At 35.4% G+C, this 19,869-nt stretch overlaps 1 protein-coding gene across 4 annotated transcripts in view; it reads right to left on the bottom strand.

The window, feature by feature from the left end:
• TTLL7 (tubulin tyrosine ligase like 7) overlaps positions 1–19,869 on the bottom strand; it is a 157,881-nt gene that overhangs the window by 78,949 nt on the left and 59,063 nt on the right. For all 4 annotated transcript variants that reach the window (XM_043876256.1, XM_043876258.1, XM_043876254.1 and 1 more), the window contains exons 2-8: positions 18,078–18,279; positions 17,731–17,862; positions 12,968–13,089; positions 11,942–12,009; positions 7,681–7,839; positions 5,599–5,815; positions 460–624 (exon numbers count right to left, since the gene is read on the bottom strand). In XM_043876256.1, coding sequence (XP_043732191.1) covers positions 460–624; positions 5,599–5,815; positions 7,681–7,839; positions 11,942–12,009; positions 12,968–13,089; positions 17,731–17,862; positions 18,078–18,102 — 888 coding nt within the window. In that variant the 5' untranslated portion in view covers positions 18,103–18,279. The remainder of the gene's footprint in view (positions 1–459; positions 625–5,598; positions 5,816–7,680; positions 7,840–11,941; positions 12,010–12,967; positions 13,090–17,730; positions 17,863–18,077; positions 18,280–19,869) is intronic.

The following is a 19,869-nucleotide window of genomic DNA, read 5'->3' as shown; positions in this document are numbered from 1 at the left end:
TACTGGAGTGGATAGCCATTCCCTTCTCCAGGGCATCATCCCAACCCAGGGATCAAACCCAGGTCTTCTTCATTGCAGGCCAATTCTTTATCATCTGAGCCACGAGGGAAGACCAAGAATACTGAAGTAGGTAGCCTATCTCTTCCCCAGCAGAGCTTCCCAACCCAGGAATAGAGCCAGGGTCTCCTGCACTGCAGGCAGACTCTTTACCAGCTGAGCTACCAGGAAAGCCTGACCTATGCTTTGGCCTCCATTTAAAATTCCCTTTCCAATCATGGGCAGTAAAAGTACTACTTATCTATTAGTACTACTTATCTACTTATTACACACCACTTTCTTCATTAAAATACACTATATCTGCTCAATCTAATGTAACGGGTTCTTTATTTTAAATGGCTGATGATCCTTTCAATTAATATGAGGAGAGACAATTAAAATTATGAAATGGTACAATCTTACTGAAATATCACTCCAAAACTTAGCAACATCATGCTGATTTGCTTGTAGGAATTCTGTGAACCATTTGATGGAACGTTTGCTGCCTTTGTTTTCAGTTTCATCTCTTTCAAAACGTTCATTATGCTTGTTCACAGAGTAGTTTGTCAGATGCATGTACAACTGGGTCTGTAACAAGTAAGAACCAACGCTGTTACCACCTGTGAAACTCTAGAACCACAAGGTTCCGCAGAAAAGAAAGTATTCAAAAAGAAAAGACAATTTTAAAGTTTAAAATATGCAGATTGATAATTTCATGATTATATAATTTTCAAATAAAATGCAATGGCACATTTTTCTGAAAAGGATTGTGAATATAGTCATCTACAAAGTTACTCTGTATGTTACTGAAAATATATCTACCATAGAAGTATGAAAATAATAATGATATGTAGGGTAATTAAGTGAAAATGCAAAACTATATATTGCTAAGCAAGAAAAGTGCTCTAACTCTGAAGTTTGCTTTTCTGAGTTGGTTTGTTTTCATGTTTTTCTAAAATTTTCATTCTAATTTGTTTTGGGAAAAGAATTTTCTGAAACAGCATTCTGGGTCTTTTCCAACAAAAATTTTAAAGTGAAAGTTCAAGTAAGTAGCAGAAACAGAAGCGGTATACCAGCCACAACCTCTGCTCTGCCATCCTGGCTGGGAGATCACTGTGACTTGTTAACACGACACACGGCCCTCAGGGTCAGCAGACAGAAACATCACACAATGCTGCGCACATGTCTAAGTGACTAACCGTAAATTTACAGTGCTCCATACTGGCGCTCTTAGGGGTCTTAGTCTCTTTATAGTCTTATGTTTGTTGACACTGTTATCCTCAAATAAACTTGAAAAAGAACTCAAAATTTAAACCTTCTCATGATTTAACGGCTCCATGTCAATCTATCATAAACACTCACTCATGATCCTACTCCCAGAGACCACTTGAGATAACTATGTTGCATTGCAATTAATATATACTTCAAGCATATGATTATTATTTTGATTTGTTAATAACCAATGATATTGAGATCATATTTTATTTTTACTACAGTTACTTAAATCTATAGTACTGAAATCTTTGAAACAAATATATAGAACTGATCATATGAGCTACATGTTATTTTATGTATTTAATATAAATTAGTAAATACAGGTATTTACTAATCCACATGCCCACAAGTAATTAAGAATTTTTTTTTTTCATTCATTGAACAAAATTTTAGGAACATCCACTACTGGGAGGAATATGTGCTGGGCCCTGTGGACACAAAGATGAACAAGACAGACACAGTAGAAAAAGCTTTAAGTTAAAAGAAAGTGCATAAATCTCAAGCTCGACTAATTTTAAGTGCTTGATTTAAAGAAAAAGGAATTAATCAAACTGTAACATTTCCTAGTTTCCAAACTAGAAATCATTTTTTGGTTTGGAAAATAATTTTTGAGGAGCTCTCCATTTGGCAGAATACTAACAGCAATAATAAAAATTCTAGCTATCCTAGTGAAAGAGAAATGAAACTGCATTTTTATTAAAACATTATCTTTGTACGTAGGATTGGAAATTCCACAATTTCACATCTACCTTGACAAAAAATCCCCATCAAACAGTTAATTGTCAGTTGGACATTTTTCACAAGGGGAAGTGATGGCAGCTATGAATCAATAGCAACCTACATTCTCTACCCTATTTTTCAATGTATAGGCTCAAAATAATTAATTAGGATTACAAAGTTTTACAAGGATTGGTGGACTGATACATTGGTAGCAAAAAATTGAATGTTCATTATATTTCAATTTCTGAAATTCTCTTATATGATCTCCTTATATGTAGTTTATCAATATTTAATTCTTACTTAAGACAAAATGCATAAAATACACACCATTTTAAAAATTAGAAATATGAAGAGGGAAAAAAATATGCAGCAGTCTGCTGTCCCAAAACAACCAAATGGGAGCATTTTGGTTTCCTTTTTCCTCCTTTTTTTCTTAAACTTCTTTTACATAAAGCGACCTCATTTTAGATAAAGCTTTGTATTTCACTCTTTAGATTTTTCATACCTTCATGTAAGAATTCAATCATGAAATTTTAGAGGTATATGATGAACACTGAGGTTTATACAAGAGAATATACCTTTTCATACATATGAGAACCAAAGCCAGGAGATGATGTGACTCAACAGTACTTGGCAAAGCAAAACCTAGAGGCCTCATCTCCTGACTCTCATCTTCAATACGACTTCCTAACCCAGTGTACTTAAGCAGATTATATACATACAACTTAAGAAACTGGAATAAATCACTTTATCATCCAAATGAGCTTCTAAGTCTTACCTTTTCCTATCTGGTCCCTTCCTCTTTCCTCTCAAAACCTGACTATCTGCCTTACATTTATATAATCCAGCCTTACTCACACCAACTATTTTAATTATAATCTATGACCTGACAAGCCCCAGATTATGCCTGTAGCTCACCTCTCTCATCTGAACATCAGACCTAAACTGTATATCCAAATGCCAATAGTATAGATCCATTTTGAAGTTATATGGGCATCTCAAACCAGACACATCAGCTTTTTGCAAAGCCTTTAAAAGCTGCTATACTCCCTATCACAGTGAATGTCACCCATCCACCCAACTGTCTGTGCCAAAACTCTTGAGTTTTATCCTTAATTTCTCTCTTCAATCCCTCATTCAACAAATCAACCTGTCAGTATGTCAATGCTATCTATGTTACCATAGATATATCTGAAACCCATGTTCTTATTCTTTACTTCAAATTACGTCATCTTTTTTCTCACACATGGTTAGACTAGAAATACAGTTTCTTATCCCCCTTACTCTAGTCTCTCCCATCCATTTATAGCACCATCTCACATTCCCCACACTGTAGACCAGGTGACCTTTTTAGGACAAAAATCTCATTCCTTCTTTCCCTTGTTTAATATCTTTCAATGCTTCCTTTATTCTAAGGGTAAATTCTATAATCCTAGCTATGGTCTACCAAGATCTGGCCTCTAGGGTTCTCCATCCTGATATAAGAACATCCATCCTTTCTTAGTCTGTGCATATATGTTAAGTTGCTTCATGGCTGACTCTATGCAACCCTATGAATCATAGCCTACCAGGCTTCTCTGTGCATGGGATTCTTCAGGCAAGAATACTGGAGTGGGTTACCATGCCCTCCTCCAGGGGATCTTCCTGACTCAGGGATCAAACCCACATCTCTTAAGTCTTCTGCATTGGCAGCCAGGTTCTTTACCACTAGTACCACCTAGGAAACCCTTCTTAGTCTGGGCTTCAGCCATGCTGAATACATCTACTCTTTGCAGACATAACATGCTCCCTCTCATCTCTGGGCCACTCTTCTACCTGGAGTTTTAACCCATCCCACGCCGTCTCTGGCCTAGCTAACCCCTCACTATTCAAACTATTCACTATTTACTTTATAAACTCCCTCTCTAACCTTCATCTCCAACTGAGTTAGATGCCCTTGCTATACACTGCCATAGTACCCTCAGTTTCTTAAACCATTACACTCATCACTAGGCATTATAATTGCTTATCTTATTTTCTGCCTCCCCACTAGATTGTTGCTTTGTAAGATCAAGTACATGGTCACTGTTTTTCCAAAACCAGCACAATGTCTAGAATGCAGTAGAGTCCAAACATTACTTGGAGACTGGATATATCTACACCTTATGACCTTTATTTATTTTTTTATTTTTTTTTTATTTTTTTTTCCAGTGGGTTTTGTCATACATTGATATGAATCAGCCATGGATTTACATGTATTCCCAATCCCGATCCCCCCTCCCACCTCCCTCTCCACCCGATTCCTCTGGGTCTTCCCAGTGCACCAGGCCGGAGCACTTGTCTCATGCATCCCACCTGGGCTGGTGATCTGTTTCACCATAGATAGTATACATGCTGTTCTTTTTAAATATCCCACCCTCACATTCTCCCACAAAGTTCAAAAGTCTGTTCTGTATTTCTGTGTCTCTTTTTCTGTTTTGCATATAGGGTTATACCTTATGACCTTTAAAGAGATGCTGCTTTCTTTCATCTTCCTTTCCTGTAAAAATTTTGGCAGTTCCCTTACTTCTTCATTGACCAGGTCTAAAACATTTTTTAGATAATTGAACATAGTAACCTTTATGATCAGTCATTATTTAATTTTGGAAAATGACCACTCGGTGGAGTTAATTATGTACATAATATTGGAGAAGAGCAATAACCAGGCTTTTGACAAAAATGGGAAACAAACCTTAATTAGGTGTAATATTTACTATAATTAGTAGATCCAAAAAAAGAGGTAGAGGTTAAGTGAACTCTTAAGTGTGGAGAATAAACTACAGTTTATCTCTCAGAAACTACAAATTACAGTTATGACTTTTATCATAAATTATGATAATAAATTATAGCTAGACCTTCATAAACTATACAGGCATGACTTTCATCTATATGTTATGGCTTCACAAAGGTAATCTTAGGGAAAAATACAAAAATCTCCACTAAATAGAATTTAAAAATGTATCCCAAAACTGCCAATGTATTTCTCTACTTCATAATTAGTTAACGTAAATTTAAAACCCTCTCTTTTCTTCCAATAAAAATTATAACTCTACTTTCTGATAAAATTTTCTTTCTCTGTTTCATGTACTTTCTCCCACATTCTAAAACATACCTTTCATACAAAACCTGCTCAAATACCCCCTTTACTGTGAGAAATTGAACAAAATCTATTCCTACACTCAATTCCATTACACTTAATCTGCACTTCTCAATGGCATATTATTTTAACTTATATTTCCACATCAGTCACTTCTATCCAGGACCACTATATACACATACATACTTCAAAATCCAGCCTTATGCTCAGAGCACCCAGAGGGGGGTGCCTTTTCCTAATCAGCCTTCCTGGAACAGGAGATACATAATTTTTTTCTAATTTTCACAAAGCTGTCTATAAATTAGAGGCAGTCTTGTTTATGTATATAATTCTTCTAGACTATAAAAGTCTGACAGGAAGAATTTTGTTCATTTAATGTTTATACACAATGGGTATTTTAAAAAGCAGATCCTGAACAAATGGATAAAATCATAGTGTCTAGTACCACTTACCAAGTTGGACTCATTAGGTGGAATGTACTTCTCTGTTCCCATTCGCACAAGTCCATCATGGTAGAGAAATATTTTTAGTGGATCACATGACGTTACCAGGATATAAATTCTTAAATCAAACTTGTAACCTTCCATTAGGAAAGGCTTTTCAATGTATTCTTGAACAATCAAATGATCTTGAGATGGAAGCTTGTCACCATTTCTTATCAAAGAAATCCTAAATTTAAAGAAAAGATTAAAAGAATAATTTTGGAGTCAAGATGTTTACAAAGTTGCAGACAATACTCAAGAGGAAAGTGATTCCATCACATACACACAAAAAAATAGCATAAAGATACTGTCAGAAGCAATTTTTTGGAATCCTGGATACAAACCAAAAGCTTGTAATAACCAGGGAACTTGTAATAAAAAATAAAACAGAAACAAAACAGTTGAATCTCTCTAAAAGAACTTCTTTGCATTTTAATTTACTCCGGTACCACTCCATCTCCCAGCTCAGCAGTGGCCTTGAGCAGCAGCCCCTGTTCCTACTATAGGCACTGATTCTAGAGGTAGCAGAACAGACCTATTCTTGGGGTTGCTTTGTTTGTCCATGTGTTTAAATCAGTTTGGGGGTTCCCTGGAGGATCTCAAAGGATTTGCTTTTATCTTGTCTAATTGAGAACTCTCCCAGTGCTGAGGCAGCTACTTGGGGGAGGGGGATGGGAGACAAATGCTGATAAACATTTAGAGACAGATGTATTAGTCCCTGCTGCCTAAGACAACAAATGTTTGGGGGAAATGACAGACTAACTGAAAAGATTGGGATAAAAGACTGGGGAATGAGACTCTTTGGGGAAGAAGGGCTTTGAAAAGCTCTGAACTATTTCTAAGATTCTAGAAGCCCATATGCATGCCCAGGGTTAAATGCATGCTCAGGAAAAGACTTGAGAAGGCCCTAGGTAACCATCAAGCTCTGTATAAGCAGGAAGTGAAGGCTAAGGCAGAGTTGCAAATGCCTAGCTGAGCACTGAAGGCATGCTACAACTTGCATACACACACACACACACACACACACACACACACACACACACACACAACCCCATCTGCAAGGACTGGGGGAATTTTTTTGTTCCAAGTGTTCATAGAAATCTCTGTTCAAATACTAATAGATTGGACAATTACAGCTGACCACTGGCCTAACAGAACAGGAACTTCAGAGACCACACACAATAAAGAATAGAGACTTTACAAAACTGTTTCAGAAAGGTCATTAAACAAATAAACAACATCTAGAACAAACAGTAATAAAAAACCCTGTAGAGGAGAATCTAATTATCAAAGTTGCTACATTACAATATTCACAATGTCCAGTTTTCAACAAAATATCATCAGTCGTGCAAAAAAAAAAACAAAGTATGGCCCATACAAAGAAAAATTCTCAATTAATAGAAACTATACCCAAAGAAATCAAGATATTTTGTTTACTAGACAATAAATTATTTAAATCAACTATTTTAACTTTGCTCAAAGAGCTAAAGGAAATCATGTACAAAGAACGGAAGGAAATCACAGGAATAATATCTCACCAAAGGCAGAATATCAGTAGAGACATAAATTATATTTCAAAGGTGGTGGGGAATGTGGGTGGGAGCCAAACAGAAATTCAGAGGTTGAAAAGTACAGTAACTGAAACAAAAATTCATTGGAGGAGTTAAACATAAGATTTGGGAAGGCAGAAAAGAATCAGCAAACTTGAAGATAAATCAATTGAGATTAGTCTGAGAAATAAGAAAGTAAAAATAAAAGAAAAATGAACTGACCTGAGAGTCCTACAAGACAATATTAATAATATCAACATGCTCATAAAGGCAGTCTCAAAAGGTGAAAAAGGGGAAAAAATACTCTGAAGAATTAATGGCTGGAAATCTCCCAATCTGATGAAAAATATTACCCTATACATCCAAGAGGTGTAATAAGCAACAATTAGGAATCCATTTTATTATTTTTTCATATTAGAACTCAACCATGAGCAAATGCCTACATTTAGTCTTTCTCCCAATTGTTTAAAAATTTTATGTATTCTAGATGAAAAATACCTACCCATGACCCATTGCGCCATTAGCTGGTTTTACTATAAAAGTCTTCTGCTTTCTTTTTTTCTTTAATTCTTTCATGTAGTTTTGAAATTGTGTATATTCAGCAGGGAAGATCCATGTTCGAGGAACAAAGGCATAATCCAGAGGCCGGGACTTGATCATTCTATAAATTAGAGATAATATGAAGAGTACTTTCTATTCCAACTTGTCTAAACTTCCTTTCTCTGTGCTACTGATATTTACTACAATGATTTAAATTCCCTCCATTTCTTCATTTATTGATCCATTCACTGACTCATTTTTTAAAATGCCTATTAATCACCTACTACTTGTTAAGCACTATTCTAGATACTAAGGATATAGTAGTGAAAAAAACAGACAAGAATTTCTGCCCTATGTACTAATTTACATATTAATAGATCAAATGTTTGAGTATATGTTATATATTGGGCACTGAGGATTAACATGGTCTTGGTTCTAAGGTATTTACAGACAAGCCATTAATTAAATACAATGTGATAACCGCAAAAAAGTTATATAAGGCAAGGTAAAATGTGGCTCTGGGATGAGGGTGGTCAATATGGTTCACAGCCAGGTGTCATTCACACTGCCCCTTAAAAGATGATTTGGAGTTCACTGGGTCATACACAGGGAGGAATTTTCAAATTGCCTTTTACCCCAGTACTTTTTGAGTTTTACTACTTCTGTGAGAAAACCAGTGAAGCCTCTGAGCCAGCAGAGGTTTTGCTTATATGAACTACTATCTACCTACACATGTGTTTTTATTGCTATAATGTTTGTCCTGACATTTTGCATTTGCTATAAATCAGGCTACCTATACGATATATAACTTAGGGATATTGATACAATACTAGATATAAAATGTTTGCTTTTGATTAATCCAAATGCTATTTATTTCATACACACTGATTCTCAATGACAATTTTTAAACCAGTAGAAATATTTTAAATTATTGTCTATTAAAGAAAAACCTGATTGTTTCTCAATGACAATTTTTAAATCAATAGAAATATTTTAAATTATTGTCTATTAAAGAAAAATCTGATTGTTTCTCAATGACAATTTTTAAATCAATAGAAATATTTTAAATTATTATCTATTAAAGAAAAATCTGTTTCAAAAAGTCTTCTTTATAAATGTATGCAAGTCTTTTATAGATGCGCAAATATTATTCCCAAACGAGATTAGTAAAAATTAAAATGGGACCCTAGTATGCAATGTGCACAGAAGTAGGGCCATTTTGTAATACTAGAGCGTGGAATATATAAGCCACTGGACTCCATGACTAGAAGGTTATACAGTTATACTTCAAGTGCTCTTTCAAGAGAACCCTGTAAAAAAATTTATGTTTCCACTATAAGAAGAAAAATATCACCAACTCCACCTATCAAATCCAAAATAAACCAACCAGCTAAACAACCTCACTACAAAATAGGCTAACATTGATTGGTCTGAAACACACAAACACACACAAATCTAATGGAAGCACAATAACAATACCATTTTTGCTTCCAACACCCTTACATGTATTCATACTTTTATAAATAAATTTGTAATAATATAAAATTAGATTAAGTTAAACCTTTAATAGAACAATATATTTAAAACTAACCATGAAGTGTTTATGAATAATACCATTTATTCATTTGAAAAAAATCCAAGCATACATATATTCAAGAAAAATACTTTATTCAATTTAGGTGATCTAGCACAAATCATTTAATATAAAAATATGTAGCTTCAAAAGAGACAAGCAGTCTTACTTAGGAATTTGGTATACTGGAATAATTTCTGCTCAGAGTTCTGTCATAGATTTACTAAATGATAGTGAACATGCTTTTTTTAACTCTATTTTTAATATTACTTGGTCATCACTTTTTACCTAATAGATCTTTTTTTCCTCAAGGAGAGTTGCAAGGATTCTACAGAATGGAAAACTGCCTAATTGCAATAGCCTACTAATGGGTCTACATTTAATCCTCTTGCCTCTCCTGGGCCATAACACTTCTGTTCTCTACAAAGCAGCCAGAAGGATCTTGGAAAAATGCAAATTTGGTCATATTATCAACTTCATCTCCCCCTTCTCTTCTGTGGCATTTAGGATAAAGATTGTCATCCTGAAAAATCACTCATGAACCAATCTCCCCCACTGCTCCCCATCAACCTCTCTGTGCTCCAGCTACATTGGCCTTATTTCAGAATCTAGACTATCCATGTTTTCTCCCAGCACAGGACTTAGAACCATACTATCCTTCTTGCCCAGAAGGCTATTACATACCATCTGCACCAATAAACTCTTACTCATCATTCATATCTCAGCTTCCATATCACTTCCTCAGGGAAACTCTCCAAAGCTTCCTTACGTTAGAAGTCCTTCACTATGCACCAATTTAGGACTACATACTTCTACTTCATAGCACTTGTCACAACTGCAATGCAAGGCTGTAAAAGCCATAACTCTGCTTTTGATCACTTCGTGCTCAGAGCCCAGCACAATGCCTGGCACTTAACAGACACTTAATAAATGTGTTAAATGGAAACAAATGACTTAAAAGAAACACATGTCCAAATTAGAGGTTCATTCCCATTCCTCTGAAGTCCATCCTTGTAATTCCTATGTTAACAAATCACACCCTCCACATAACATCCTAATCCAGAAATCTAAGAATCTTGGAGACTTCTCGCCCCCTTTCCCTCAATTCTCACATCAGAGGAGTTTTCAAGTCCCAGCAATGCCATGTTCTTTGTATCTTTCAGATTCATCTTCTCTTCCCCATTCGTCCTATCTCTCTGAACTAGATAATGACAAGCATCTCTTCCAGGGCTTTCACTCTCTGGTCCTACCTTCATTGAATCCATTATCCTATGGTGTCACCAAAACTGTCTAAAACAGATTATTTCTCTGCTGAGGCCCATTAAATAGCTCCTCATTTCTCTCAGGACAGGCAGAAATGTTTGTTGAGTAAAGAGATTAAAGAAACAATGATTAAATGATTAAACAAAATACAATAATACAGTGTACACAGCTTAGTCTTTACATTTATTTCCAGCATCATCTGAGGTTGAGCCTCCCAATATCCTATTTAACCATAAAAATTGCTTGAGGTTCTCCCAAACATATCATGTGATTTAAGTCTCCCTATACCTCCTCCCACTGTTGTCTTTGCCTACAATTTTCTTCTCTTCTTCTCAAAGGGTGAACTCCTCTACTCCTTTCAATATCCACCTCATAATTTAATTTCTCCAGAAACCCTTCCCTGCTGTCTCATAAAGAATCTCTCACCTTCTTTGTCACACAGTCTCTACCTCGAATGTGACAGCACCAAACTATTTATGCATCAGTGCTCCTCTCTTACTAAAATGTGAGTTCTAGGCAGAAACCAGGCTTTAATTAACTTGTTTACTTCAAAGCTAGCAGTCTCAAGGGCATATAATAGACATGCAAAAAATATTGTTGTGTGAATGGATTATAAGCTTTCACATGGATGAATACTAATATTTCTTGAATTACAAGCATCTTCCTAACCTTCATCTGTGAAAGAATCCTCTTTTTCATATTTTTTTCTCAATTTATCAACTTCCTGAAAATAAAAAATCTAATAAACAGAAATATAAACTGCAGAAAAATTCTGTAATATATTCTTCACAACACTTTACCTGTTAACAGTTTTTCCCATGAAGGCATATTACTACTCTAAATAATGGTCTCCAAAATAAATATCTGTGCATGTAGCCCTGAGTAGGCACATATACATGTGTTCTACGTGTGTGCACACAGGCACCTATTACAGTGCTTCGCACATATCAGATGCTCAGTAACCAGTATTCTGAACACATCCACATGAGGGATAAAATGTGACAAATTAGTTTGTACAAGGTTTAACTGAAAATAAGTGAGCATATATTGAATGTTATATACAGAAAACTTCTTACATTTAAACAAACAATTTCTTTTGCTGGAGAGATAGCAAGTTGCAGTGAAAAGAACCCTGAAATTCTGAAGACCAAGATCCTACTCCAGTTCTGCTCTTAACTTTGACTTTACACAAGGTATTCATGTCTCTGACCCTCAATTACCTCCTCTGCAAAGTCAAAGAACAGAACCAGGAAAATTTTAAGACCCTTCCAGCTCTGAAATTCTATCTCTTCCATTGAAATCCCATTTCAAATCAATGTTAATTTGTTAAAGATAGCACTATGTAATTTTTAATAGGTCTTCTCTATTACAAGAAAATGAAGATTACTTGGTCATATTTCTCGCTAGGAAATCCTTCCTACAGATCTCCCCCATTCCTGGAAAATGGTTGATCCTCTGCAAAATAAAAAGGTAAACATTAATATTCTCATTGACCTAATGGATATATTCATTTATACTATGATACAGTTACAGTCATCCTTTGTGTTTAGTGCTTTTTAGTAAGAGACTAAAGACTAAAAAAACTGGTGAAAATGGACTTGCTGTCTACAGTCAATTTTGTACAAGTCACTACAAAAACAGGTAAAGGAGAGCTATACAAAATCTTAATAGCCTAAAACTCCATGTATTTCATTTTTATTTTTTAATTTACTTGTATTGCATTCTAGTAATAAAATAATGAAGGCAAATTACACATAGCTGACATTACAAGGGATGGCTGTATTCAGACGCCTTTATGCCATCTATTCCACATCGTTCATCTGTATGTATAATGCAGAGCACCAGCCTAGGAAGAGCTTTCCTCTATCAATTCTTCCTTAAAGATGGAAAGAGCTTAAAGTTAAATCTGAAAGGACGCAGTCTTCAGGCAACAGGCTAGTCAGGTAAATTGTGTTGTGTGTATAGTCGCTAAGTCGTGTCTGACTCTTTTCCAGACCCTATGGACTGTAGCCTGCCAGGCTCTTCTGTCCATGGGATTTCTCAGGCAAGAATACTAGAGTGGGTTGACATTTCCTTCTCCAGAGGATCTTCACAACCCAGGGATCAAACCTGTGTATCCTACATTGGCAGGAGGATTCTTTACTGCTGAGCCACTGGGGAAGCCCATTCAGGCAAGAATACTGGAGTGGGTTGCCATTTCCTCCTCCAGGAAATCTTGCCAACAGAGGGATCCAACCCGCATCTCTGGTGTCTCCTGCAGTGCAGGCAGATTCTTTACTCACTGATCCATCGGGGCCATCAGGGAGAAACGAATTAATGTGTCAACATATTAAGAACCTTACCTAAAGAAAACTATAATGGAATTCATAGAATTTTCCTACTGACCAATAATTCGTCATGATTAATTTCCTACCTGGTAATTTTGCAGCTCTGCAATCTTCTCTTGCTGAACAGCAGAATCACACCATATAAGATTGCTTGTTTCATCTTCATCTGGCGTTTTCAAAAATCCCATTTCATCTATTACTAAACGCACTGCAAGTAAACAGTTAAGTTAAACCAAAATTAAAATGCTTCTGAAACACAGTCATCGTGAAAATCTTATATATGTATATATATATATATATATATGTATATATATATATATATATCAATTTTAGCTCACAGGATTTTATCTGTAAAATTTCCATTAGTTATAGCATAATCTTAATTTAGGTACAGTGAATTATCTAAGGCTAGATTATACTCAACAGCAACAGAGAACTGCTTTTAGTTGGCACCCAAAATCCTTAGTTTCAATTTTCTGAGATATAACAGGCACACAACGCTGTTAAAGAGCTTAGTGACTATGCATAGCTCAGTGAAAACACACACACAGCCGACACAACACCTCGACTCAGGAAAATGTACTTTTATGGCTTTTTCATGCCCTTGGGCTAGGTACAAAAAGAAAGGATAAAAATAGTCCCTGATCATCAGACCCACCCTATACTTTCCACCTCCCTAATTCAAATTATTTTTAGCAGTTAAAACCAAGTCGGTTATACTGACATAGGATACAAAATAATAAAGCAGAATTATAGTAGAGATCTAGAAACTCTGTCCTTCCCATCAGCTCCGACCCTCTAATCCTAAGCACAAAAAATATGTTCAGAGAAAATCGTGCTTTATAAATTCCACAATACTGGATATAATAATAAACATATTAATATCTTTCTTCCCATGTATTTCAAGTTTAGAATAAAATCAGAAATACTTAGGATAAACTTTGGATTCCAATAGAATTTGGAGTCTTAATATAACAGTGTAACTAGACAGGAGTGTTTCAATGCCTACTTTCCTTTTATTGCCCATAGATAGGAAGATATAGCAAAAAGGGGTTAACTAAGTATACTTGGCTCAAGTATGAAACTAATGACCAGATACCAGTTGGTCTCAAGTCCAAGGGACTCCTGATTTCTTTTTGATCATGGAGACAGAACCAGCTTTTCATGCAATAATAGCTGGAACACAGGCATAATAATAGAAGAAGACAGGGACTGGAGACAAATGAGGTTAGGGAGAGGACTGTTGGGCTGAAGCTACTTTTTTCCATGAGCAGCTTGATAAAACTTGGGGTTGTTCTGAAGGCCCAGGTGACAACATACAGTACAAATTTGGGGAAAGGGCTGTTCCTCTCTCTGCCTCAGACTACCAAGCAGCATTGGCATCCTGAGGCCCAGGAGCTTCTGTGTCATCTAGAGCTCATGGGGAGGGGAAAGACCGTAGTGACACAGCCTGGGAGAGTTCTTTTAACTGGCTCACAAGCAGAAAACAATGTCTAGGTCAGAACTGCAGCTCAGAAGCAGACACGGTCCCAAGTACATGCAAGTCATTGTCCCAGGCCTCTCAGAAATCACTAGGAAGACCTTGATGAGAGAAATGACACTGGCAGTAGTTGCGGACAGAGGGGGTATAATGAACTACTAAAATGCGAGTATTAATGTAAACGTGAGCTGGAGAGGATGGAAACATTCAGATATATAACAATGGTGGAAATAATCCATTCTTTCTCTAAATTCACAAAATCAAATTTGTAAGGTCAGTCTTATATAAATCTCTCTTACTATAAAATTCAAAGCTTGAAGAGCTGAAAGAGTTGAACTTCAAAAAAAAAAATAATGTTAGGAATTAAACTGTCACTGTTTTTCAGCTAAGCTATTTACTCATATTTTGGTTTGAAATGAAATTTTAGAAATCATTTGGCATACTTTTAAGTATACCATCCTCCACTGCATAGAAAAGAAATTCCTTTAACATGTCAGTTCCAAATACAAGGTTGTTAGCAGCCAAAGTCTAAATGCATGCTTTTAAATGCTGGCCTTTTAGGAAAGTGAAACAAAGTGAAAGTTGCTCGGTCATGTCTGACTCTTTGCAACCCCATCAACTGTACAGTCCATGGAATTCTCCAGGCCAGAATACTGGAGTGGGTAGCCTTTCCCTTCTCTAAGGGATCTTCCCAACCCAGGGATTGAACTCAGGTCTCCCACATTGAAGGCGGATTCTTTTTTTTTTCTTCATTTATTTTTATTAGTTGGAGGCTAATTACTTTACAATATTGTAATGGTTTTTGTCATACAATGACATGAATCAGCCATGGATTTACATGTATTCCCCATCCCGATCCCCCCTCCCACCTTGCAGGTGGATTCTTTACCAGCTGAGTCTTTTAGGAGTTCTCTTAAAAAAAGAACTGAAATAATCGCCTCAATATATAATTTCTACCAAACCAAATTCCCTTATTGGTAAAACAGAGATAACCACACCAATCATTTTTCTCACATTTCTCCTTGCATAATTAAGTATTCCTTCTACAATCTGTCTTGTCCCCATTTAATAAAAATTGCCAAATACGCGTTCCTCACAAACTTGGCCTACTTCTTTTTTTTGCCTTGACCCATAGAGCTTTCAGAAGCTGTTCAGGAGTTTTAAAAATAGGAATCCATATAACAACTCTCTGAATTTTAGATAGAGGACACTTTAATGTTACTCAATTTAAATTTTGATTCATATTTTATTTAGGCAGTATGATATAGTAAAAAGAACACTAAATTTGGAAGCAAATTCATTCAGGTTCAAGTTCTACTTTTGCCATCTGTACAACCTTGAGGAAGTTGTTCTCACTGAGCTTTCATTTATTCAACTGTGCCTAAGGGGTGTTTTAAAAAGTAATAAAGTTTCATCATATATTAATTATAGGATTACTATGACAGTGTAGTTCACTATTCCACAATGTGTCTCCATGAGAAATTATGGGAAAAATTTTTCCCAAGACTCAGGAATAGACACATTGCATTTCCTTTGAATAACCAGTATGGTTTCATCTTCTGGGCGCTGCGTATTCTATACCTGATTATTTGCAATTATTAGCTTTGCTTGCTAGGCAGCTCAGAGTCAAATCCAGACACATCTCTAACTATAGAGAATTTCATGGAATGCAGATTATATTCTGATCAGCCACAAGCTTCATTCAATTTTATTATTTTTATTTTTCCTTATTTATTTTCTCATGGCTATTAGCCACTTCAAATTCACTATTAGAGCAAGGAAAGTCAGAGAAAGCGGCAACAAGGGAGTAACACAGCGTATTTCACAGGGTTATCTGGAAGACTAGGTGAGGTAATTCATGTGAAAATATTTGGTCCAGGGTTATAAAAGCATTAATAGTAAAATTAGTAGTGGTTAAAGTATTCTACATGAGGAAACAGGCAACATCAGGGAGAAAACGCAAGTGTCCTGACTATGGCTTAATCATCTTTCATTACATAATCCAACCTGTCAAAGGAGCAGTAGTTAAATTACAAGAAGTAATCTGTTGCACATCATTAGGTTAAATAAGGGAAAGCAAGGTAACATTATCTCCTGGACCCATGGCCAACTGTCTCTTTCCCTCCCCTATACTTGCTCTGTTTTCTCCCAGAAGTCTCTGGTCCAAGTCTCCAAGTCTGACCGAGCAGGGATTTTGCTAAACACAACTGAGCAGGCTCGGCACAGAGGTCTGGAATCAGCATGAAGAAGGCTAATGCAACTTCAGTCCTTGGTAGTGACAGGGAACTACACCTAAAAACACTCTCCTCGAGATCAAGTTCCTTATAAATCCCACCACAATCTTAAAAGCAAACAAGCTGGGAAGTTAACACTGCCCCATCTATCACTTTGACAATGGTTACTCTTGTTTTTTCATGCTAGAAAATACACTGCAAATAATTCACATCTCATTCTCCCACATTAACTTAATTTGAAGTTTTTCCTGTGAAGAACAGAGTATTAGGGGACCTCAATTCCTATTAAATATTCCATTGATTGCTGATGAACTTTGGTGAAATACTGTAAGTGGAAATGTGACTCTCAAAGATTAACAAGGGTAAGAATAATTAATATCCTTGAGATTCATATGGTTTTCCTCAACTCTTTTAATGCAAAATTATTTGTTTTAAAAAGGAAGATTATTTGAGTACTTGTAGTAGTGATGAGTTTCTCAGTGCAATGCTGGGAAAGAATATCTTAATTTAAAGCAATTAATTCTTACCTATTCTCTCCACTGCAAATACTGCTTACATGTAAAAAATAAATTATACAAATAAAAAGAAACAGTATCATCCAAATTATTTTTAAAGCAAACAGAGAAATATGTTCTTACACTATTTTTAAGTCAGTTTCTCATTGTTTAATAGGAACCTCAAATTCTGCAGTTTTCAGTGTACATGTAATATTTTTTAATCTGTTTTTAAAATTATTTACAAAGTAATGAATATTAAAAGTTAAAAATAATTTTAGCCCCAAGTGAAAAATTCATTAGACTCACATAATTGTCCTAACTAATCACATCTGTATTTCAAAATTAAAGCTAGAACCACTGTGTTTTACTGTTCATATTACTTTATACTTGATTTTAAAACTAAGCATTAAAATTATATACATTTAATCCAATCTCCTCAATACCTAGAGCTCTTGAGCTTCACTGATGTTCTATTTGGTTATTGACATGTTAAATATGTCATAAAAAAGAAAATTCTATAAAAGGCATTCAGAAATCCATTATATAGAAGAAAATTATCTCTTAATTTTTACATTATTGTTAACATCAAATAGCTTTCCCAACAATTATGAAAATATCACTATTCTGAAGAGACCTACCAATTTCAAACTTTGTCCCAGCAACATTTGCTGTAATGGTTCCTTTCTTTTTCTTCTTTCTGACTTTCCTTTTCATCGTGCTTTGATAAGGCAATTCCGTATTCAGATCCAGGGGAGTAGGTCCCTGAATAACTTTAAAAGAAATGTAAACCAACCAAATATCATTGAAATAATAAGAACTCCATACCAGAGAACACAAATGCTCCACCCCCCAACAAGGTAAAAGTATAAATTCTTATTCTTTAAGGGTCCCCAATTGATTTTTAATTCTTGGAAAGATTACCCGTGATGACCTATAAAATGTAGATCTATATAGCATGTCCACATGATTAAATCACGCTGCTTACCTCTTTCCTGAGGCAGAGACGGCATTCTTGTCTGTGCGGATCAACGAGCAGTGTGTGTTGCTGCACTAGCTCTTAGGAAACCTGGAAGACCTGCATTAGTCTAAGTAGGATACGGCTCCAAATCACTGCAAGTTCCTATCATATTATCTCGGTGGAATCCTCAGATTTCAGGACACTGAAATTATATGAGATAAGAAGGTACCTGCAGGAATTTTAAAACAAAGGTATGTAGAAAACAACTCATATTTTTTTCTTCAATATATGTCAATACTCTTCTTTTTAAAAGTCAAGTAAAGATCAAAGTTAATGTAGTCAGTAAACAAATGTAGTTGATTTATTAAACCTTATGCAAAATGCCAAGCAACAGTCATCTGTTTTTAGAAGAACACAGTCTAAAGGAAACATGCTTACATACAGTAAATAACATGATTTACACAAACAAGAAAAACATTAACATTATTCACTACCATTTATTGAACACTTTCTATCTCAGGCCACTTATACCACTTAATCTTTCAACAAAACTATAAGGTAGAAGCTTTTATCTCCAACAGGTAAATACGTTGAGCTCAGAAAGGACAAATCTTTACAAAGAAAGTAAGTGACAAAGTGGAGATTAAAATAGTACCTCTCTGATATCAGGACCCGATACAACCTTCAACTGAATGCCTGGAAACCTAGCTACAGCTCCACTTTTAATATTAAATGGTGAAATAAGTGCCAGGGCCAGGGCAGAGGTCACAGGCTGACAGAATGGAGAAAAAAGAAATTCCCTTTTAAGGTGTGCGTCAGGGGAGGGGGTGACTACATAAAAAAGATCACATTTGAGTTATGCCTTTAAATATGAGAACAATTTTGAAAAGTAGAAAATAGGAGGAGTCATTACCAAAATGATCTTATTTGGGGACACAGAGGAACACAATAAAACATTTTACAATGAATGAACTAATTAGATGTGGCCATGCCCCAACATGGCCTGTATTACATTTCACTTTTATTTTCATTATGTAAGTATGTATGAACCTAGGGGTTGTACCCTGACTACACTATACTGTACTATCAGCTTTCTAATTTCTCCCGTCATACATCAAGAATCTTGAACATAAAACGTCTCCAAATATAATGAAAAGTTATAAAACCTGTCACAATAAACAAAGGTATGATATCAACATCTTTATCAAAAGATTATCAGGTTTATGAGAAATTCAGAAGTATTTGAAAATTCAGCTAAATAAAATGTGACTCATACATCACTCCCAACAGTCATTAAAAATAAGACTAATTATTAAAGAAAATTTAGAAGTTAATTTATTTTCAGGAATTATTTTCACTACAATAATTCTCTAGAATAATTCAAAATCAAAACTAGGGAAATATCTATTACAGACCAACTGTGGACAGGTACTATGTTAAGAATCTAAACTATTTTACCTGATTAACAAACTTGGAACTTGGGTCTCATCTCCCCCAGTATCCCAGATATGGAAATTAAGGCTAAACAAGTTAACTAAATCAAGTTAAAACATCTTATAAGAAGAAAACCTAGGTTTGGAACCTAATTCTGTCTGATCATTCTATTCACTGAGCTCCACTATTTTCAGGCTGCATGCTAATATACTGTCTAGATGTACAAGAAGCTTGTGACTCTACTGCAGTCCATACTGCAAGATACGGGAATATTCTGGGAATTCATGATACCTCAAACAGTGAAATCACAGTAAACACCCCTAACCTGATAATAGATCCCTATTCCAAGCTGGAAATATACTGGATCATTTTTCAGAATAAAAGA

Source organism: Cervus elaphus, chromosome 20, assembly GCF_910594005.1.
Source record: "Cervus elaphus chromosome 20, mCerEla1.1, whole genome shotgun sequence".
Lineage (NCBI taxonomy): Eukaryota > Metazoa > Chordata > Mammalia > Artiodactyla > Cervidae > Cervus > Cervus elaphus.
Note: the sequence above shows the minus strand (reverse complement) of the source record. Positions and strands in the feature narration are given on the sequence as shown.